The 23832-nt window shown below is 41.6% G+C and overlaps 1 protein-coding gene across 1 annotated transcript in view; it reads left to right on the top strand.

The window, feature by feature from the left end:
- Positions 1 to 392: 392 nt before the first annotated feature.
- Positions 393 to 23832, top strand: part of HGD (homogentisate 1,2-dioxygenase) — a 42808-nt gene continuing 19368 nt past the window's right edge. Inside the window, exons 1-5 of the mRNA XM_052643672.1 lie at positions 393 to 407; positions 6000 to 6071; positions 6861 to 6949; positions 10987 to 11092; positions 22986 to 23045. Of these exons, the coding sequence (XP_052499632.1) occupies positions 393 to 407; positions 6000 to 6071; positions 6861 to 6949; positions 10987 to 11092; positions 22986 to 23045 (342 nt within the window). The remainder of the gene's footprint in view (positions 408 to 5999; positions 6072 to 6860; positions 6950 to 10986; positions 11093 to 22985; positions 23046 to 23832) is intronic.

The raw sequence follows: 23832 nt of genomic DNA, 5'->3' as shown, positions 1-23832 counted from the left end.
GCCTCACACAGCAAGCACTAACTGCCACAGTTCCTCTCACAGAGAGCTTTAAATTCTCTGCCTTTAGTGATGAGCCTCCTTCCCTTACCTGAAACAAATAATTGATCAACCTTTATCTCGGGTGAAGAGGAGACAGGCCTCTGCAAACTCTCTAGAAACAGCCCAGGTTTAATAAAAACCCAAGGCAGTGAGGAAAGCAGTTTGGGAACACGCATGCTGGACTTTCTCCCTAGCGTAGCCCGGTTAGGAAATGCCTGTGACTGATCTGAGTGACCTGCTGGCCAGTGAGCGCAGTGAAGAAGTGGAGTAATATCCAGAGGGTGGTTTGCAGGAGAAGCAGAAGCATCTGGGCCTGGGTTTCCCGAAATCATCACACCTGCAGCAGAAGGAAAATGACTGAGTTGAAGGTAAGAAACTATCTGGCCAGTTTGCTGTGGTTTCTTCAGCCACAATTTATGGAAGCTTCTGAAAATTCCAGAGAGTCAGAGTTAACACTAACTTAGAGAGGCCCTGGTCCAAGCTACTGTGTTCAAGGCTTTGCCATAAGCATGGCTGGGGCTGGGGGATGACAAAGAAAATAGATGACAGTCCAATTGTCCATCTCTTGTCTTGTTCAGTTCATATATTGTCTTGGGAATCTATAGACCTTATAAGGGCTCTCCTCCACTATGGACAGACACATTTCTCCCTGTGACTGTTTGCCAGTCCCTGCTCTCACACACCTTCCTGTCGCTGCAGTTTCCTGGACAGCCTCCAGCCCACCAGTTAGATATGTTTAATCTATTCAGTTATTTTGAGGCTCACAATCAGCCCTTGACCAGCAGAAGTCCTAGCACTTCCTCTAGGAAATAATTCCTTATTATTTAATCTGCAATTGAAAAATTTGTATGGGATTCTCCAGGCAAGAATACTGGCAAGGGTAGTCATTCCCTTTTCCAGAGAATTTTCCCAACCCAGGGATCAAACCCAGGTCTCCCACATTGCAAGCAGGTTCTTTAGCATCTAAGTCACCAGGGAAACTCTTCCTGAGCTCAGTCTTAAGAGAGAAGTTGAAATTGACTAACTTAGAAGGGGTCAGGGCTAGAAGAAATGGCAAGTGCAAAGGCGCGGCACACACAGAATCTGGATCTTGTTCTGAGATCCAAGAGTCAAATTTGAGTTGCTCCAGAGATAACCAAAGATGAGATACCAAGACATGGTCAGTTGTATGTGTTTGGAACTTAGGGAAGAGGGGAGAGCTAGGAGACTAGATATGTGTATGTCTGTGTGTGTTAGTCACTCAGTCATGTCTGACTCTTTGAGACCCCCACGGGCTGCAGCCCACCAGGCTCTTCTGTCTATAGAATTTTCCAGGCAAGAATACTGGAGTGGGGTTGCCATTTCCTCCTCAGGGGATCTTCCCAACCCAGGGATTGAACTCTTGTCTTCTGCACTGCAGTCAAATTCTTTACCATCTGAGCTACCAGGGAAGCCCAGGAGACAAGATACAGTAGGTCATCATATCAATGATGGTAGTTGAAGCCTCAGAAGAGGGGGAGTACATAAAAACTTTATTTCCTGATGAAAATCCTAGAGGAAGTTCAGCAGGATGAAAACATCCTTACCATTTATAAATAAATTATATATAAAATCCTATCCTGCTGAAATTTTTAAGAAACTTAATATGCACAGCACCAGCACACCAATGTAAATTGCATGCTGGTCTTTGTTCTCAGTTTCAAAGGCATTCTTACCAGCCTGCTGTCTAATCTCTGCAAGGAAAGGTTAGCTCTAGAGATCACAGATCCAAACACAGAAAGCCAGATTGCATCATTCTAATCAATACACATTTTAAGTTTAAAAAAAAATTCTGCTTTTATTTATTCCTTGTAATGGATATGCCAACCCAGAGCCTCAAATGAAACCATATTTACATAAAAGAAGCACATTTGGGGGAAGAAAATTCAAAGGATATAATAATAAAATTAAATTTTAAATGAACCTCACCATGTTCTAAAGTTGTTTCACTTTTACAAGTCTTGATTTCCTCATTTCTATAAAAAAGAGATGTTTAACAAGCAGACTTTGGGCCCAGGACTAACTATTTTGATTTACTAGGTTTGGGTCTGTATTTAACAAGCTTTGGGGCTGATTCTAATGGTTAGTTGAAGATGGGACTCACACTCTACATAATTATCGTTATCACTTTCCTGTTTCTGTTGTAACAAATTCCCACAAATTTAATGGCTTAAAATGACTAAATTTATTTTCTTCTGGAAAATAAATTCTGGAGTTCAGAAGTCTAAAATCCGTTTCCATGGATTAAAGTCCAAGTGTTTAGCTGGTTCCTTTTGACGACTCAAGGGAAGAATCCATTTCCCTGCATTTCCAGCTTCTAGAAATTTCTTGATTCATGGTCCCTTTCTTCACCTTCAAAGGGCATCACTCTGACTTCTGCTTCCATCATCATATCACCTTTTCCTCTTCTGTCATCAAATCCTCCTCTACCACCCTCTTTTATGAATATATATGATTACATTTAAGTGAAGTGAAAAGTCGCTCAGTCGTGTCTGACTCTTTTCGACCCCATGGACTATACAATCCATGGAATTCTCTAGGCCAAAATACTGGGGTGGGTAGCCTTTCCTTTCTCTAGGGCATCTTCCAAACCCAGGGATCGAACCTAGGTCTCCCATATTGCAGGCAGATTCTTTACCAGCCGAGCCACAGGGAAGCCCAAGAATACTGGAGTGGGTAGCCTATCCCTTATCCAGCAGGTTTTCCTGACCCAGGAATCAGATCGGGGTCTTCTGCATTGCAGGTGGATTCTTTGCCAACTGAGCTATTAGGGAAGTCCTGATTGCATTAGGGCACACCTAAATAATCCAGGACATTTCCCCATCTCAAGATTCTTAATCACATTTGCCAATTCTCTTTTGCTATATAAGGCAACCCTCACAAATTCAAGGGATTAAGACATAGATATGTTTGGAGAGCCACTCACTCTTCAGCCTACTGCAGTTTAATCCACTTGCAATAATCGGCAAGTTCACCTAGCAATCTATAATCTATATTCCCAACAAGGATAACTAAAAATACTGGACCCTTTACAAAGGAGCAAAAGGTAGCTATAGTTCCATCTCTGCCTGACTTCTCTCACTTTTCCTCATGCCCTGTAAAAGGAGGTGAGGTACACCATCTGCTCATCCCATCAGGGTGTTATCCAGAATCAGATTCAGGCGAAAGCACCTCATATAACTACTCTGACAAGTAAACCATATCCTGGGGACCAAGTGAGAATTAGAAATCTGTACACTAGGGAACTGCCAAAGAACTGACGCTACTGAAATGATATGGAGTTCAGTCATTTGTTCTTTAGAAGGGATGTGGAAAGGATGTGTATAATTCTTTTGGAAGGAAATAAAATCATATTTTTATGTAATATAAAATTATTCAGAAATCCAGATTGAAGAAAGTAAATAAATACACACACTTAATGTCAGATTTATTTATTTATTTATTTGTATAAGATGTATTTGTATAGTCACTGAATCAGCTGGAGTTGAAAGCTTGGATTTTCACAGCCTATAGGAGCAGAGTTCAGATTCTGCCCTTGATCTCAAAGCCTTGGGAAAGCAGCTGCAGAACACTGCTTCCTCCATTCTGATATATTCAGCAGGGAGGCACAAGATATTTAAAGCTCTAACAAACTCATCTGTAATTTTTCTCTCAGGAGATTTGGAAAACCAACTGGTCTGAGAATGACTCAGCAGTTTCCACCCTCCTCTTCAGCCAATGCCCCGCAGTTAAGAGTGGGAAACCAGTTCAGAACTCACACCTCTCTCCAAGCTGGGTGGCTCCCTTCCAAACCACCAGCTGTTCTTTCTACTTTCTTTTCTATTTTTTAAAGCAGTCTGAAGCAAATGCTTTAAAACTACACATAGTGAGTCTCTTTTCCTCTGTTTCCAATGTACAAATCACCCTGGACTCTGCTCTGAGGCCGGCAATTGCAAAGAATGAAGCAAGTTAATGAGTAAACCTACTCACTCCTGCCAGAGACCTCAGCTGTCTTACTCAGCACTCAGACCTGCCTGCCTCCCTTTGCAGAAACAACACAGCAGTGGAACACAGTGAAGGCGCTGTGACACCCTGTGGCTTCAGTCAAGACCGGCCTAAAATTCCATTCCGCAGAGCTAAAGATAATCTGGAGTCATTACCATTTCTCAGCAGCTCAGATTCAATCCTCTTGCTGGTGAGCACGAGGTTCATTTAGAGAGAAGAAAATTGTATTCGGTGGAGAGTCATAATGTTGGATGGTCTCTGCCATTTCCCCAAAGAAATCATTCCAAACTACATGCCACTGCTGTTAACCAATCTGTGTGTAATATAACTCACTGTTTTTAGTGCTGATAGATTTTCAAATATAAAAAAAATACTGTGTCTGGAGGCAAAAAGGAATAATTTCCGTTCCATTGCTTTCTAGGTTCTAACATTTCATATTTGATATTCCTTGCAAGTATGGGCAGCTGTTGCCCTGCTCGGTGCTCACACGTGCAGGTGTATTCCATCAAGCTCACCCTTCTGCATGCTGCTGAGAACTCTGGAGGGCTTATCCTCCACCCACTTACATCCTTCTTATACCTCTTAGAGGCTGTGCTCAGATGGTGGTATTTCACTCACTGAGTGAGGCTGCACTTTCATCTTCATGGGCTAAAACTAAGTACATTTAAGAAACAACTATGGGAAGAAAACAGCCGTTTTTGGTGTTTAAGTTAGAGAAAAGGGTGTGGGGGGTTGGTCCTAACCCTACTTGGGCTTCCCAGGTGGCCCTACTGGTAAAGAACCTGCCTGCAAATGCTGGATATGCAAGAGATGTGGGTCCAGTCCCTGGGTCGGGAAGATCCCCTGGAGGAGGGCATGGCTACCCATTCCAGTATCCTTGCCTGGAGAATTCCATGAACAGGGGAGCCTGGCAGGCTGCTGTCCATGGGGTCACAAAGAGTTGGACTCGACTGAAGCAACTTAGCACACGCACGCACGTGCACACACACACACACACAACCCTACTTAGAGCAGGATACATACTCTTGCGTTGGCATAGGCTTCAAAGGGAAACTAAAACAATAGGTATCTATTGAGTACCTTCTATAAACAAGGCACAAAGCATATATAGAGGTAAACAAGATGCTGTAGTTCCAGCCTTTATGGAGCTTATAAACCAGCAGAAAAGCCAGAGAGTGAACAAGAACTCACAAGTGTGTTAAGTGTTGTCAGAGTCAGTTTCAGGGGACCTACACACTTTGTTGAGAAACTCTCTTTCCCTCTCTCTGAACGTAAAGTAAACAGATGGCAGTCAGAATGCACTCCTTTGTGCCACTGAGGACAGATTCCTGTCTGACTCTTCTCCTGAAGGGTACCCATATCTTCAAATTTTGTTTTCCACATAGATGCAAACATATATACAAGTGCTCCGTATGTGACCCAGATGACATAGGCTTTTGCCTGCAGCCAGGTTGATTGGACAGCTTTTTCTCAAGGGTTTTGCTGTCAGATTGGATCCACACATCTCCTTGTAGCTGCTTGTTTCAGTGTACGGAGGGGGAGTGAAGCGCCAACCTCAGGGAGGTTTCTATCTAGGCAAGCAAGATCTTACTAACCTGGAGTTGAGCCCATCTCCCCTCTCAGGAACTCCCTGATGGACCCAGAATTAAAGAACCTATTCTTGGAGTGGGACAATTAAGAACAAGCCCATAAATCAAGTAAGTAAGTAAATACAGCTAGGGGAGGCGAGTCCATGCAATATCCAGCACTCTTCTCCCAATCAACTGTGGGTCTTTGAAATCCACGCAGGGAAATTATCTGTCCTAAATGGGTCACATGCCAAGACATAGTAAAGATATGATGTATAGAACATGATAAACACATGTCCATAGAGAAATTTCTTACCTTCGCAGATAGTCAAATAGCAGAATACCCTTTAAGTCCCATTGATGGTGGCCTTTGTATCTTGTCACATGCAGTACATTTCTGGATTCGGGAATGAGTGTGCCTCAGAGGACCCTCGCTGCCCAGGTGCCCTGCCAGAAGGACAGGTATGAGTAAATAAAATATTAATTAGAGAACTCTGAATTAAGGGAATGTAATACCAGCCTTCAGGTCAAGTGCCTCTTCCCACCATAGCTATTGTATTAGCCTGTGAACTGTCTAAAAGTTTTACAGATTGTTAAAACAACTGGGATACTGAACAGCAATAATACAAAAATTAAAGTTGGATGATGGTTACCTATGGCAAAACACTTACCTCAAAATAAGTAAGACTAACTGTAGGGCTTTCAGGAGGATCCCCCAGGTTCAGGGTTAGGGGACTTTCTTATACTTCTTTGAACAGCATAAGACATGACAATGGGGAGAAAATAATCAGCCCTTGTTTTAAAATGTGTACACAAAGATATTCACACTAGTATTGGTTACAATAAAAACTATGGCAAACAAAAATTTTTCAAAAAAATTTGAAGACTATTTCATGGCATAAAAAATGCTCATGATATATTGTTTTTCTCTATTTTAATGTGCTAATTATTAAGAAGACTACACATGTCACAGAATCCCCATTTTGGAGGGTAAGAATAGAAAGAAATATACTCATATGTCAGCATTGGGATATTTCTGAAGGGTGAGATAGGTTATAATTTATAAATTTTATACAATAAGTTTCCTAAAACATTATTATAAGAAGGATATATAGGTTGAAGCTGGTCATGTGCAGTAAGTGACCCAGAGCATCCCCATCCAAGCCAGAATTTCCCCCACTGGGTTGTGTCATGGGAAGGTGGGATACCTTTCTGATGGAGTGATGTCATTTATTGCCTCCTTTGTTTTAGAATAATCCTCAAGTTTGCCCCTACAATCTGTATGCTGAGCAGCTCTCAGGATCAGCTTTCACTTGTCCACGGAGCACCAATAAAAGAAGGTATGGGAGCTATAACTAGTATTTAATTCTGCCTCCTATACTTGGGCCACAACCTCCCAGGGCTGCCCCAAATCCTGCTTCTTATAGACTGTGCCTTGGATCATAGTCAGGGAAGGATGAATCTCATCTCCAGCTAGAATCAAGTGACTGTTGGAAGAGGTGGAGAGAACAGCTGCATAGAGCCTAGAAAACAGACATGTCTAGTTACATTTACAAATTATTGCTTGTACTCAGAAAAAAATGTTCCTCATAGTCTGGACTTCCCCTAGGAATTGTCCAATTTTGTTTCACTTTTTTTTTTTTTTAAATACTGATTAACTCAAAGTTACAGAAGATTCAGTGCAATGTCTTCCTCAGCTGACTAGAAGTATTATGTTGTTTGGATGAAAATATTGGATAATCCAAGCATGGGTTAGATGACAGGTCATGTATTATGGCCCCTTGTGGTTTGAATTAATAAGGTTTTTTCTCCTTGGAATTTGCCTTTGCTGATTCATTAGCACAACGTGTCATGTTCCCATGTCCTACAAGCCAGGTCAATGGACACACTCCCTTGGTTAACTTCTATGGTGCAGATAAGATGCAGTAGGTGTTGTGATTTGGGGAGGCAGTTATGTGTTGTGACTTAAACAAGCCGTGTCCAGTTGCAAGAATTTCAGACCAGATGAAGGTATCTGCAAAGAGGGCTGCTACTTATATTGGAGGTTGGGGGTGGAGGGTAGGCAGTCTTGTACAGCTTAGTGGAAGATGATTGGGTTTATCTCCAGAGAGTCTTCCTGAGAAGTAAATGAGACTGAGTACAAGAGCATCATGGACCACACAAATGATAGATTGTTCCCCTTACTGGTTAATCATGCCCACACTGCAGTCAGACCTCTTGAGTTTAAATCCTGGCTCCTGCTCTTTCCAGCTGCGTGACCTTGGGCGTGTCATCTACCCTCTTAGAGCCTTTTGGTTTTTCATTTGTAAAAAAGATAATAATAGTGCTTATTTCATAGTCTTGAAGAGGATTAAAGGAAAGAATGTATGCAAAGTCCTTAGCACATTGCCAGATACCTGGTGAGTGCTCAGTTAACATTAATTACCATAATCATCATTATTGCCACAATAACAGAGTGTCTCCCTTTAATACATGGTATCCCTAAGAGGCTGTCAGAAAATTGAGTGGCAGGTGCTGTTATCACATCAATATCAATATTGCTTCTCTCTCGCTAGATTTGCAGATGAAGAGGGGAAGAGATAGTTTCCCATACTTGTCAAATGAGGATTAATTCTATCACTATTTAATCATCTCTCTCTCTCTGCAAGCCCAGATAGCCAAGGTAAGGTAAGCACACAGACAATTCTTGTCCATTCTAATTTATGACAGCCTGGCCTCCATGGCAATGTTCTTGACTTTATGACCCATTCACTAACGGGACACCTGGACTCCGAATTCTGCTGCCTGCCCCCATTATTCAGCAATGTCTTCAGCCAGCAGGAGTAGAGCTCTGTTCCAGGAGGCTGAAAAGGAGCTGTTGGCATTTCATTAAGATGCTGGCACCATTCCCTGAATCAGAATTAAATCTCTGTCCAGGGCAATGTAGTGCTGCCTGGGGAGTTATACAAACTCAGCTGAAAAAAAAAAGGATACTAGGCACGGTTCACCCATCTGTCTAGAACTCTTCAAAGGTATCCACAAGAGTTTTCTGAAAATGCTCAAAATCCCCAGGGGGGAAGATGGAGCCAACCCCATCCTTAAGTGAGAAAGCCTGGTATTCCTACATTTAGTCACTACTCATTTAAACCACACGGAGAAGGCAATGGCACCCTACTCCAGTACTCTTGCCTGGAAAATCCCATGGATGAAGGAGCCTGGTGGGCTGCAGTCCATGGGATCGCTGAGGGTGGGACACAACTGAGCGACTTCACTTTCGTTCTTCACTTTCATGCATTGGAGAAGGAAATGGCAACCCACTCCAGTGTTCTTGCCTGGAGAATCCCAGGGACACGGGAGCCTGGTGGGCTGCCGTCTATGGGGTCACACAGAGTGGGACATGACTGAAGTGACTTAGCAGCTGCAGCATTTAAACCACAGGGTTCAGGACCCCTCACCCCCACCCAAAAACTATCAGAGAGTATATCTCTCAGGGGTTGGTTTTTATGATTAGTTAACTGATCCTTTCGGTCCTGAGAAGGTGAAAGCCAGGACAGAGAACATGGAAAATCTGGACCATCATAACAACCTAGGTGATAGGGGTAGACAGATAAACAATTCAACACACATCTATTAAGTGAGCATCTACTCTACCAGGCATTCTTGGTACATAAACTCTGAATCCTGACAACAATCCTAGGAGATAAGGATGAGGAACATAGACTCAAAAAACTTGCCCAGGATCTCACAGTTGGTTCTAAGACACACATACGTGTTCTCAATTTTGTATACTACTAGATGCTAGCGAGGCATAGTTATTAATAACTCACGGTCTGAAGTCCAATGCCTGAGATCACTTCACCTAGAGCTCGAGGAAACAAGAAAACTGAACAAATCTAGCTTGATCTCCCGAATGACTCAGTTTCAGCCCAGGTCACCTCCACCTCCTGAGGTAGACTGTCCTGGAGCTTAAAGGGCCAGAAGCTGTTCAAGCAGGTCTAATCTTCCATTGCCCCAGGTGGTATTCCTCTGCCTGCCGTACTCTGTCAGGGTAACAGCCTCTGAGAGGACGTGGGTCCCTCTTAGGGCGTTTCAGTGTCCCTCTCAACTTCTGGATGCTTCTCTCCTGGTGTCCTTCAGGGTTCCCTCATTAAGATCATCTCTCACTGAAACAAAGCTGTGTGTGTTGGTCGCTTGGTCACATCCGACTCTTTGTGACCCCACGGGCCACAGTCTCCTCTGCCTGCTCACAATCTGCTCGGTCCATGGAATGAATTCTCCAGGCAAGAATACTGGAGTGAGTTGCCATTCCCTTCTCTAGGAGATCTTCCGAACCCAGGGATCAAACCCGGTCTCCTGAATTATAGATGGATTCCTTACTCTCTGAGTCACCAGAGAAGCTTGAAACAAAGCTACAAATGTGCTATAGGAAAATATGGATGGTTTTATAATTTTAGAGTACAGTTGTGTTAATTTCCTAAATCTCTTACAAATTAGCATAAAAAAGACAACCCAATAGAAAAACAGTAAAGAACTTGGGCAAGTAATTCACAGAAAAATTACAGGGGGCCCATAAACATATAGATTCTCAACCTTACTCATAAATAAAGGTAATTCAAAATAAAAATTAGATAGCATTTTTCACCTAAGGTCAAAATTATTCATAATACTGCATATTTGTAAAGATGTTGGTAATCAGCCACTTTCATTCATTATTGTTGTGAGACTAAAATGGTACAGCAATTTGGCAATTTTGCTTATTACGCATTGGAAACATCTGAAAGAATATACAAGAAAATTGTTAAACAGTTCTAATGCCTCTGAGAACTGGTGCTGGAGAAACTAGAGGAGAAAGTCTTTTACCTTTGGGGACTTTTTAAATTGCTTGAATTATTTTTCGCATTGGCATGAATTAATTTTACAATTTTAAGTAAGAAAATTGGTTAATATTTCAAGACTGACAAAGAAACCACCTGTATTGTCTCAAACTGTGTGGGCTTCATTTTCCTCACTTAACTAGAGCCAGAGCAAAGATTAGGATCCAATGACATATATAAGCTAATGTTTTCCTGTGGGTCTGCCTGCACAGATATTCCTCAAGGTACTTTCCCTTCCTTTATAGTTGTCATTGGGAAAGACAGTTCTTTCTTTGCCAACGTGGAAACAACCGAAGGCTAGAGCCTCCAACTCTCCATTTGATGGGTAGAGTTGAAAGGTGAGAAGAGGCAGGGCTATGGGCAACAGTGGCTATTAAGGAGCGATGCTGCGTCATTGCATCTCACATTAAAGCCCACAGATCTTTGTGGACTTGAGTGTCTTCCTGACGGTACTTCCTGAGACAGTCTGGGCATCACCCATAACATCACCCTAAGTTTTGTGTGTCCTTGTTTCCTCCCCACAGCTGGCTGTATAGGATTCTCCCTTCAGTTTGTCACAAGCCTTTTGAATTCATTGACCAAGGCCACATCACTCACAACTGGGACGAAGTTAATCCTGATCCTAACCAGGTAACCTGGTCCTATGAGTTGGAGAGCAAAGCCTTAAATATAAACATTTAAGCCTCACCTGGGTCTTTGAGAAATTAGATTTTTAAAATAAGTGCTACGTGTATCTGTTCCTTTGCCCAGCCTTGGGTAGGACTTTTGGAAGTGATCAGCCATGCCTGTGCACATGTGTGTGTATAAGCTTTCATTTTTCTAGCTGCAGGAGCGCCCAGTGAATGACTGGAAATTATACAGGTTGGTGAAAATGCATCTACACATCTGCAGACTGGTTGATTTTCACCTAAACTGTCACCTGCAAACCTCCATTCCTTGCCTGAAAGTTTCCTTCTTTCGGTCTAGTGACAAATGGGCTTTCCCTCTGCATATCATTTATGTACTGTGCTTTCAGTAACGAGAGACACCCAGGGCTATAATAGACTGAGCTCTTTTTTTTTAACCTTCTGAGCACCCGAGTGTATTCTCTTTGCTCCTGAGTTTAGGTACATGTCACCAATAACAAAAGGATAAGGCAGAAAGGAAAACAGACCTAGGTTGCCTCCCTGGCCTTCTACTTCTACTTCCCTGCTGTCTTTGAGCGGTCAAGTCACTGTTCATTCTCTGAAAATCTGCTTGATTCCTCAACAGGTTGTATCTCAAATTCTCCAGTTTCTCGTTTAGAGTTACAATGCTCATACTCATTTGTTTTAGATTAATAAATAGACCCAATGGCTTAATAACAGGACTCCATCATATTATAAAAAAAACAAAAACAAAGGATGGATACCTATACTACTAAAGGATTCCTGGTCAGGACAGAATTTAAGCATTTATTGGATATTTGTTTTGGAAAGTTGAGAAGGTAATTGAACCACAGTAAGCTTTCTAATTCTTTTTTTATTCAGCAAAGAGAATCCCCAATTAAGTTTCTGATAGTTCTCTTAAGTGGAGCCAAATCTCATATTATACAAAGGAACAAGGTGGCTGTTAAATCAGCAAGTTAAACAAGTTCAAATCATCTCTGAAAAATCCCTTAACTCCCCATAAAGTATAAGATATGTGCTTTTGTGTGTGCTACTCTGTATGGTAATTCTTATGTACATTAAATTTGAGAACCATTGAGCTAAATTTGAAAACCATTGAGCATTAATTAAAAGAAGGATTGCAGGCAAAATCGTAGGCAGATATTTGGGAATTAAATCATGGGACCCTTAAGATAACTATCAGCCTGGTATATGAGGTGAAGAGGGGAGTTCCACTGTGCCTGCTGCTAATATCATTCACACAGTTATCTAAGACTTGACAGTCTATGTACATCATCTTAGATGCGGTTGTGTGGGCAATAGTGGAGCCACACTTATGTCATTTTTGCGGGGTGGAGGGTGAAGTTTTAAACCTAATCTTTAAGGAAAATGTGAGTGCGATGTGTAATATGCTCAGTAATATCCTTTTATTATATCATATTTTTATCTCTATGACTACTATGATACATTTTATTTGACATAAATGCAACCCTTCCTAATGATTATTCGGGGGTACAAGTGGCTTTTTTATGGAAGCTAACCTCATTCGGATAGAATTTTTCTGATTTTGTCTTATTATAAGAGTAATATATATTTATAAAAACTTAAATGTTATAGAAATTAGCAAAGTAGAAAATGGAAGTCTCCCACCATCGGTGAGAGTCAAGTACATCAGTTGTGCATGTTAATTCATTATTGCATAAGTAGTTGGCACACACACATTCTGAGAGAGAAGTTTGAGGAAACTGCAGTTTTAAAAATTTAATTGAAGTACAGTTGATTTATAATGTGTTAGTTTCTATCGTACAGCAAAGTGATTTATTTATATAGAATCTTTTTCATATTCTTTTCCATTATGTTTTATTATAGGATATTGAGTATAGTTCCCTGTACTATACAGTAGAACCTTGCTGTTTATCTATTTTATATGTAGTGGTGTGTATCTGCTAATGAGGAAACTGTATTTAAAAGCCTGAGTTAATCCAGAGGCATCCAAATAGATGCATCGAAAGTTTCTGCTTGTTTCTAGTAGAGCCTCAATATACACTTGTTTCTTCGTCCCCTTCTCCATTTCCTTGCTTTGCATTTCTCCTCGAACTTGTTACCTTCCTCCTGTTCTGAATTCCTTCAAACACTTTCTCCATAGTGCATTTCTCCAAATGCATTTCTTCTCCAATTTTTCTCCTGCTCATTTCTGACTCTGTGCTCACACAAATGGGGACAGATGTGCCCCAGAACTCAATTGTACTTTGAGTTGGACACCAGTTCCATCAACGTAGTGGTTTATCCTCCTCCGTCTCTGTAATCTACACCTGCCACCCTGCTTCCCCTGTCCTGATACACACCCTGGCTGTTCTTGAAAATTTTATCCTTTTGACTTTTTGTTTACACCTTCTTGACAAGTTAATATCTCTTTCTAATTTTATGCTTCATTAATTAACCACACCAATCTGCATTCATCACTCGCCCCTACCCCCCTCAACCTCTTCCAAATATGTACTCCAGACTCTCACCGAGAAAGTCTGAGAAAATTATTTTTAGGTATCCATCTGACAGTCTTCCCAGCTGAAACCTGTACAATAGGTATGTCACCTGTCACAGACCCAATCCAATGCTTCATCAACTCCCTGTATTAGTCATCTCTGAGTATTTGAAGACATGACAGTTACTTAATGTTTCCTCCAAGGGAGCATTTTAGGATAAGCTATCATCACCATCATCTGTGATTTCCTCCCAGGAAGACTGGAAATAGTGTCCTCCAAGACTTCATTTTCTTTTAGTGTATATTTAATTAATCACCTAAGAATTAATGCAAACTTTGACTATATTTAGATTCAGCTGTGGACATAAATCCAAACCATTAATATCTCACATAAGATATATACCTAATTTTGTGCATCATGCACCTTCCTCTAACTTCTGGAATCCCAGAATTTAACAAACAAATATACATCCAATTTAACTGTGAGTTTACAGATTTCAATTAGCATTCCTGAATCAGCATTGCTCTTTACCAGTCAGAGTCCTTTAAAGTTTATCTTTGTTATCACTATAGCCCTAGCCCTAATGTCTTGACTGTTGGAAAATCAGACTATTGACCCAGTTAAGCCTCAGCTGAGGAAATTACCTATTAGATCTCAACCAGTATTATTTGGACCAAGTGAGAAATACTTCAAAGCTAGTAAAAGATCACATCATAAAACTCCCTCTGCCTCCAGGACACAAAAATTATCATAACTGTTTCAAAACAATACATCCTTACAGAGTGTTTGATGTCTAATTTGTCATTCTTGGAGAAGGGAATGGCACCCCACTCCAGTACTCTTGCCTGGAAAATCCCATGGACGGAGGAGCCTGGAAGGCTGCAGTCCATGGGGTCGCTGAGGGTCAAATACGACTGAGCAACTTCACTTTGACTTTTCACTTTCATGCATTGGAGAAGGAAATGGCGACCCACTCCAGTGTTCTTGCCTGGAGAATCCCAGGGATGGGGGAGCCTGGTGGGCTGCTGTCTATGGGGTCGCACAGAGTTGGACACGACTGAAGCGACTTAGCAGCAGCAGTTGTCATTCTTTAGGTTTCACTATTCTAAAAACCCCCTCCCACCAAAAATGTCTTGGATTTCCTGCCTTTTCAAGGTTTTGCCTGTCATTCCTATTCATAGTGATTCCTTGAGAAAGTAATCTAAGCCCACTTTATCACCTCTATTCACTCCTAACCCTTTGCAATACAACCTGCCCAGATCACTCTACTGAAAGTACTAATATGTGTACTTCCTTTAAATAACAATAATTGCTCCTTACTATTAAGTCATGTTCTATTTAAAACTTACATAAAAGTGTCAGTGCTTAATAATCGTACCAATGCAGATTTAACTACTTCCAATGTTTCGGTTTCTTTCTTTCCAGTCTTCTTCTTTGCACATTTGCTTCTCCTGAAAACACCAAAGAGTGTCCAGTATATGACCCACAGCAACACTTTTTTAAATCCTCTTTCCCCAATTTTCCCTGGACTCCAACCCTCTCACACCACTCTCCTGAGCTCAGGCCGGGACCACAAGTACCTGGCTTGCCTCTGCCTCCCCCTACCTTGTGCCACTAGAAGATGTCAGAGAGTAGGTCCTCATCCACTTTTCACAGCACATGCATGAGCACACGCAGACAAAACTTTGATTTACATGGTGAGACTGAAGTTCAAGGATTGAGGGAGTGGGGATAAGCAAAGCAGAGTTTTCTGTAGGGAGCAGGTAAGGGACGTAAAAGAGGCTATGAATTCTCTTAAATTAATGATGTTTTAAAAAAAACTATATGATGTTGTCTTTCTCTAACTTCACTTAGTAGAGATTATTATACTAATTAAATGTGTAATGTAAACTCTAATACAAATGAACTTATTTACAAAACAGAAACAGGAATTCTCTGGTGGTCCAGTGGCTAGGACTCCATGCTTTCACTGCCAAGGTTCAGATTTGATCCCTGGTCGAGGAACTAAGATCCTGGAAAACATGCATCATGGCCAAAAAACAGACTCACAGACTTAGAAAACAAGCAGGATGGGGAATAAGTTAGGAATTTGAGATTAACAGATACAAATTACTGTCATTAAAATACATAGATAATAAGGTCATACTGTAGAGTGCAGAAGGTCTCCCCTGGTGGCTCAGTGGTAAAGCATCTGCCTGCAATGCAAGGGACACAGGTTCAATTTCTGGTTTGGGAAGATCCCCTGGAGGAGAGCATGGCAACCCACTCCAGCATTCTTGCCCAGAAAATCCCACGGACAGAGGAGCCTGGCGGGCTACAGTCCATAGGGTCGCATAGTCGGACAGGACTTAGTGACTTAGCACGCACACAGTCATGCTCTAATACAATTTTACGTTCTGTTTTTTCAATGGAAACATCATATTTTTATGCTTTGCCCCATGCCTTTTCAAACTCTTTGAATGTAGATGGTTTTTCATGTGGCATAATTACCCAGGACATGTTTATGAGATGATTCCTTTATTTTCAGGTACTTAGATTGTTTCCATTTTTATTATTATAAATCATCCATGGCTAAACACAACCCTTTCCTCCCCAATATCCCCAAACCTGGAGTAGCTGACTTGCCTCTTTTCTTCCTGGAGCTCTGTCCTCTCCTGCGGTCCAGGACATCATGTAAACCTGCAAAACAGGCCATCTCCAGCGTCCTGAAACACCTCCTTGTCTCTGCCCTGTCTCCATCGCCCTCTTGGGAGAGAGAGAAGTACCTACTCCCCTGCTGCTCCTTCCTTCTTGTCTTTCTTCTCTTCTCTTCTCTTTCTTATCGCCCACATCGGCCCCTCCCCTCTTTATTCTTTTGCTAGGGCTGCCTTTACAAAGTACCACCTACTGGGTGGCTTAACCAATAAAGATTTGTTTTCTCACAGCTGTGGAGGCAAGATGTCTGAGATCAAGGTGTTGGCAGCTGGGTTTCTTCTGAGGCCTCTTGATGGGCTTGTAGTTGGCTACCTTCTCCCTCTGTCTTCATGTCATCTTCCTTCTGAACGTCTTTCTTCTGAACGTTTGAACTTCCTCTTCTTATAAGGACACAGTAGGTTGGTCAGGGGCCACCCCAACAACCTCATTTTAACTTAATCACTTCCATAAAGACCCTATCTCCAAATGTGGTTATATTCTAAGGTAGTAGGGGTTTGGACTCAACATAGGAATTTTGAGAAGACAGTTCAACCCAATTCGCCCTTTGCATCTCCATTTTCTTTCCAATTATCAGTTAGTGATTCCCACTTTATTAGACTCTCTTTGCCTTAGAGGCAAATGGTTACTTGCTATTGATAAGAAATACCCAGCTTTGGTGAACTAAGAAGAGGAATTCCTTGAGCAGCAGAGGGTTTTTCTAGCCCACTTCATTTCCCACCTATCCCCCAAATTCCCCACAAATATTCATCTCTGCAGGCAGAAATCTAACTTCACCCAACATAATTCCAGCCCCAAACTTGGTGTAACTTGTAGGCCATATTTCAGGAAGTCCATCCCAACAGTCATATTTGTAAGCCATTCTGCCTTCACTGTGGAACCTCATTTATACTCTATGATCTACTTCATCTTCCTCTCAGTATCTTCCACATCTCCCATATTTTACTTTTTAAAATCTAACAAACATCATTCATTCCCATGACATTAACTATTACCTCTACAATATGGTTTACAAATCTCTCCCCCAACTCCAAACCCCATATGGGACATTGCCATGAGTATGTCCCACCTCAACAGGATCCATACTGAAGACATCATAGTCCCAGCGAGACTTTCCTTTCTCTCAGGCTTTCTAGATCTGTTAATGACACAACCGCTCTTTCACACTCAACCTGCAATTACCCCACCACCACCCACTGCCCAGCCAGTCCTTGGAGTCATCATGAGAATTTCTTTCTCCCTTTACATTGAGTTATGTGCCATGCCTATAAGATGATGATTCCCATCTACATAAAAGTTACCAAGGTGACTTGTTGAAGACGTAGATTCCCCAGACTCTCCCACCCCAGAGATTCTAATTCAGTAGGTCTGGGATGATACACAGGATTCTCTCCAGATGATTTCCATGCAGATTGGCTCTAGACCGCACTTTAAGAAACATTGCCGTAGAATTTGCTCCCAAGATGTCTTTGGAATCTATGCTACTGCTACTGCTAAGTCACTTCAGTTGTGTCCAACTCTGTGTGACCCCATGGATGGCAGCCCACCAGGCTTCCCTGTCCCTGGGATTCTCCAGGCAAGAACACTGGAGCGGGTTGCCATTTCCTTCTCCAGTGCATGAAAGGGAAAAGTGAAAGGGAAGTCGCTCAGTCGTGTCCGACTCTTCGCGACCCCAAGGACCGCAGCCTACCAGGCTCTTCTGTCCATGGGATTTTCCAGGCAAGAGTACTGGAGTGGGGTGCCATGTACTCTCCTTTCTTTTCTTAGCAGCACCTGATTTGGACTTCACTTCCTCTTACCTGACTGTTATAAGGGCCTCCTAACTGATCCATGTGTCTTCCCAACCCACCCTTTCCTACACCTTACTGCCAGACTCAGCTTACTAAATTATTACTCAGAAATCTTTAAATCCTGCTGTTACCTCTCTCTCATTGCCCAGCCAATCAAATGCAGACTCCCAAGACAGGTGGTTCACTATTGTACCTTTCAAACACTTCTCTCTTCCATGTCCTCTACCCATCAGCCAACCTGGAACCATCACCAACCTAGGACAATAGTCTAAATTTTCCTACCTGGGTGCTTTATGCTCTTTCGTCTACCTCGAATTTTCTCTACTTCCCTCACAAGTATCCACCCATCCAAATCTCACCCGTAATTTAAAACTCCCTTGTGGTGCAGCTGATAAAGAACCTGCCCACAATGCAGGAGACCTGGGTTCAATCCCTGGGTTGGGAAGATCCCCTGGAGAAGGGAAAGGCTACCTACTCCAGTATTCTGGGGGTCGCAAAGAGTTGGACATGACTGAGCGACTTTCACTTTCACTTTCATCTAAAATACTACTTTCTTCACTGAACTCTTCCAATATTTTTCTCAGAGTATTTGAGAGTAGGAGCTACATCTCCCTCATTTTCTTACAACCTGCAGTACCTAGCATATGCCTTCTTCCAGACAGTAGAATCCCAAGTATTTGTTGAAGAAGCTCCCTGATAGCTCCAATCCCATCCTCCTATAAATAGACTAGATTGCATTCCTCTAAATGCACTCACTGATGTTTGCCAACACCGCAGTGCACATTGCCCTGTTCAACTGTTTTAGACAGCATGCTGGCTCTTTTTATAGTACATCTCCATCAACTTGCACTTAATTCCTTGGAAAAGATGTTGGAGCTATCTGCAAACCAGATTATTCTATTGTGTGTGTTTTTTATTGTTCATGTGTAAGAATGTTAAATACGTCCTGCACTAGGAATTATTCCTGAGGGAACATTCCTGTTTATATTTCTCTTCCAAAATCATTCCCAGTTACCCATATCCTTGTTTTCCTATCATAACGTGTCCATATTGCAGGGTCTTCTCTTTGCCCAAGGGCAGAGACTGTCATGGTACCTAGCATAAAACCTATCATGTGGAGAGCGACAATAAATCATTTGAATAAGTGAATATATAGGGATTGGACAGGAATACTGACCTTGAAGGACCTTAGCAGGATTTGGGTCCCAGGAGTTAGACTAGGCCAAGGCAACTCAGCCCTGGAGGAACAGTAGATAAGGGCCCAGATTAGAAGACCAAGTACAAGGCCATTAAAAGGAGCCAAAACCTGGGTTCAGGGGCCATGGAGATCATGAATGGTTTTGGAAGCAGATCAAGACAGGCTGAGATTAAAGGGCTCAGGGTTTAGATTACTAAAGGAGGCTGAGAGATTGTTAGCATCAGTTTTTAGTAAAGAAAATTTAACTGCTCTGAACCATTTGTTTTGTCGCTATAAAATAGGGATAATAATAATGGAGCCCTAGAAGACTGTTATGAGAATTAAATGTCATCTGACAACTATTTGTTGAGTGACTACTATGTTGCTTGCTCTATGCTGGGTGCTGAGTAAGGGATATAAAGCCCTTAGCTTTATACTCAAGGGCAAGGTCAAGTATCCAGGTTTCTGTCCATGAAAAAATGTCATCTAAATACAATGCTAGTTCATCTTTTTTGTCTTCTCATAAAAGACTTTTAAAAGTCTAAACAATTAATTAAAAAAAAAAACTCTAAACAAAGTGATTTGAATCCTCTTTAACCATGATCTTATTACCTCTAAGAACTCCAATGAGTCACCCAAAGCCTGATTTCTCACCACATAAATTATGCTGCCATTTCCCTCAAATTCTAGGTTTTCCAAAGAATTTAATGAGCCACTGTTTTATTTTATCTCCCTCCCCAATCTTTCCTAGTCTGGGCTGAAACTCTCTGTAGTGAATTACCCTGAGCCTCACCTAGCCATAGCTGTTGCTAACAATTGTTTGTCCATTGTGATCACAACTGCATCTACAAGTTACTTCCAAATTCTTGGATAGATATTAGCAACTTCTAACAATATGTTTACCTCTAATCCACCAGTATTGGTGAGAGTATCCAACTCATACAATTTAATTGAGTCCAGCACAACTTTGGAGGGACTCTCAGTGAAGCAAAGAAACCAACTGTGGGAGGTGATTCTCAGATCATACTCCTAGTCTTCTGACTTTAGAAATACTGAGTCCAATTCTCTAGTTTCATTTACATCTCTGAGCGCAAACTTCAAATCCTTATCATTAAATGTTACCAGATTCTCTTTCTCTCTTGATAAATTGAAAGAATTTTTACTTCTAACTTTAGTCTCTGTTGAAGATGCTTTTCAAGTTATTTTTGACCACCTCACTTAAACTAAGCAAAACTTTATTTTCCAGTAGAATTTGCAGAACACAGTTGCAAAATATGTAAAGTATTGATAGCAGTAAAAGGAAAAATAGATTAAATCCACAATTATAGTGGGAAACATCAACACTTCTCCCTCAAGAGTTGATAGAACAACTGAACAGAAAATCAGAAAGGATATAGAAAAACTGTGGGGTTTCACATATATCAAGAATTGACTTTTATTTTAGAAACAATCTTAGGACTCTTAAAAACAATTTTCAATTTGCTAGCTATTGCCTGAATGTTATTGGACTTCCAAAAGTCTCACAAATTTGCTTTAGTCTTGTTCTTTGAGATATTAGCAATGTTCTCAGTGTCTTATATTTACTCATTCATTCTATCATTCAGTACAAATATATTAATATCTGTGATAGTCAAGATATTGTATTGGATGCTTCAATGGATTTCATTGTCTTTGAAATGTTAATAATTGCATTCCATGGGGGGGGCTCTTTAGCAATAATATATAGTATGAATAAAATAAACTGTTAAAAATTTATAGATTTACATTAGTTAATAAGAATGAAATGACTTTCCAGAAGTCACAGAATAAATAGGAACAGAGGGAGCAACAGAACCCGTGTCTCCTGGGTCAGCCCAGTGCACAGTGCCCTTGGGCTGGCCTTGGATCAGAGAGTTTCTGCTCCACAGCATGCAGTTAGTCTGAACATCTGCATTTAGCAGGAGATGTTTCCACTCTCTACTCCAGGGCTTCTTCCTGTTCGTCCTCTCCTCAAATTTGCCTCCCCATATTCAACATGATATTGCACCAAAACTCTTGCCTGAAGAAGACCCAAAACTGGCTTCTTCTTCTGGGTTTTGGGTTTATCAGAACCGCCTTGGGGTCTTTATTATTGTTTGTGATATGCTGAGTATAGTAAATCCTTCCCATTGGGAAATCTAGAATGATGACTTTTCTTAGAGTCAGGATTCTAGATTGTATGATCTTCCAGACAGTCTTCCTGGGTTACAAACTCCATGCTGCTACTGAAGAGGGAGCGGCACATAACAGTTGGTGATAGACCAAAACCTCCCTCAAGAAGCCAGTGGCACTTAGTTTTGGCCCTGGCTGATGTCAGGGGAATATCCTCCTATGTCCATGGTGCTCAACCAGGGGAAGTTTGTCCCCCAGTGACATCTGACAATGTCTGGAGACATTTGGGGCTGTTACAAATGGGGGAATGCTATTGGCATCCAGGGAGCAGAGGTCAGGGATGCTGGCAGACATCCTACAGTGCACAGGACAGCCCCCACAACAAAGAATTATCTGACACAAAATGTCAATGGTGCCTGAGAGGAGAAACCCTTTCCTAGATTCTTGCTCTCAGGTCCCGCACCTCCTCCATGAAATATCATCTTTAGTGGAATTAAGCCTTTTCCTTCTTTCTGAAGCATGATTCCAATGTTTTTCAAAGCAACGTCTTACATTCTTTTAAGGTAGTCCTAGAATGTGACAATCCTGCTTTGCCTTTAAGAGATAAAGGCTGCTGTCTGACTGTGTGCATCAGAGAGGCAGAATCATCCCAGAGCCGCCTTTTCCACTCGCTGTTTCCTCCCCCACCCAGCTGCCTCTCTGGAAATAACTCAATGAGCTGAACCCCATGACCTCCTGGTGGCCCAGCCTGGCTTGCCTTGACCAGGCACTGCAGCCAGTAGAGCCGGCCCTTGGGGTGCAGGTCCCTCCCTGAGATGTCCTGAGGCTGCTGGAGCTATCAAGTGCCAACCTGCCTGGGTCAGGCCTGCTGCCAAGTTGATTAATAAGTGCTGGGCTGATACTTCTAGCAGAGCTCAGACCTGCTGATTTTATTTCCCACTTGCTTAGATCATTTCATTATTAAATTAAAGGTTGTTGTGATTTAAACTGAACTGTCAGGCAGCCTGGGGACAAGCACAGGGTTTGGTGAAGAAACTGAACCCGGTACTGCACTTACTAAAGGCAATCTCAATTTTTTCTTTCTCTCAAAGAAATAATTCAAAACTCCAAGGGCTGGAAGTAAGAACTAGAACCTTCCCCTGCTGTGTTAGGAGCCCACATAGTGAGGCTGCCATGCCAGGAAAGGGAGCTGATTATAAATAGCACAAAGAGCAGCATCAGTCAAAACTCACTGATGTGCCTGAGCAAAATGTTAAAAAAAAATAGCTTCTGAAATAGGAAGCAATGATTTTTTTAACATATTTTTGTAGTTTAAAATGCTAAGGAATGAAGACAGTATGTATACATATAGGTTAAACATTCTCTCTCTCACACATACACACACTCTCACACACACGCACGCCCACCCTGCATACCCACACAGAACCCAACTGAGCCCCTTTAAGGAAATGATGGATAAATTATTAAATTGAAAATAGCAAAATCACAAGTCGTCAGAGCCTCACAGAGGGAGCAGCTATCCTTTTTATGTGATTTATTTAGAAAGTCTATGGTTTCCCCTTTTGAAATAACTTTCCTGTATGTGTGCGTGTGTGTGTGTGTGTGTGTGTGTGTGTGTTTTCCCAGCTGCGATGGAAACCATTTGAGATTCCAAAAGCCTCTCAGAAGAAAGTGGACTTCGTGAATGTAAGTCAATACTATCCACGCCTGCCCACCACTCTCTTCTTTCCCATGGTGGGTGATACAGCCGCCTTCAGGCTGGATGCCAAGCAGAAGCAGCCTTGGAGGCGGGCAGCAGACAGAGTGCCACCCGCCTCTGCCTTCCAGGCTGGCCAACGGAGGTCTTACTTACCAGCACCACATGGCCCCTGACACCAAAGGGCACTCATGAGCTGTTTACATCTCCAAACAGCCAGCGGAAATTGAGCATTTACTGACTTCAGGTTTCTTTGTTCTTGGCTAGAACAGGGGTTCTAAGCCTTTTTGTTCCAGGACTCCTTTGATAATCTGGAAGCCTGTGTTTTTTAATGCATAAAATAAATTACATAGAAGTACAAAGTAGCCAATTATATTGAAATACAATGATAAAAATATTCAAATAACAAATTTGGCTTGCTTTAGAGTAATATATATGCTGCCTTTTTAATGCACTAAATCACAAGATCTATAAAAAGACCTAATAACTATGGTTATTAAATGTATGAGCATAAATGATATTTTGAGATATCTGAAACAACTATACTGTTACAGCCACTTCTAAAACCACTAGGGTTTGTTGCTTACATTCATTTACATTAATTCAAGGAAATGATAAATTTCAGTCAGAAGTTAGAGAAACACATATGTCATTTTTTTTTCTCATCCAAGGTCATGAACTCTCCAAAATGGATCCCTAGATTAGAATAGCATCAACTCAGGGTGGCAACCTCGGTTAGCACAATGATGATTAGAAGTTCTGATTGGTAGTTACAGG

This window comes from Budorcas taxicolor, chromosome 1 (genome assembly GCF_023091745.1).
Source record: "Budorcas taxicolor isolate Tak-1 chromosome 1, Takin1.1, whole genome shotgun sequence".
Taxonomy (NCBI): Eukaryota; Metazoa; Chordata; class Mammalia; order Artiodactyla; family Bovidae; genus Budorcas; species Budorcas taxicolor.
Note: the sequence above shows the minus strand (reverse complement) of the source record. Positions and strands in the feature narration are given on the sequence as shown.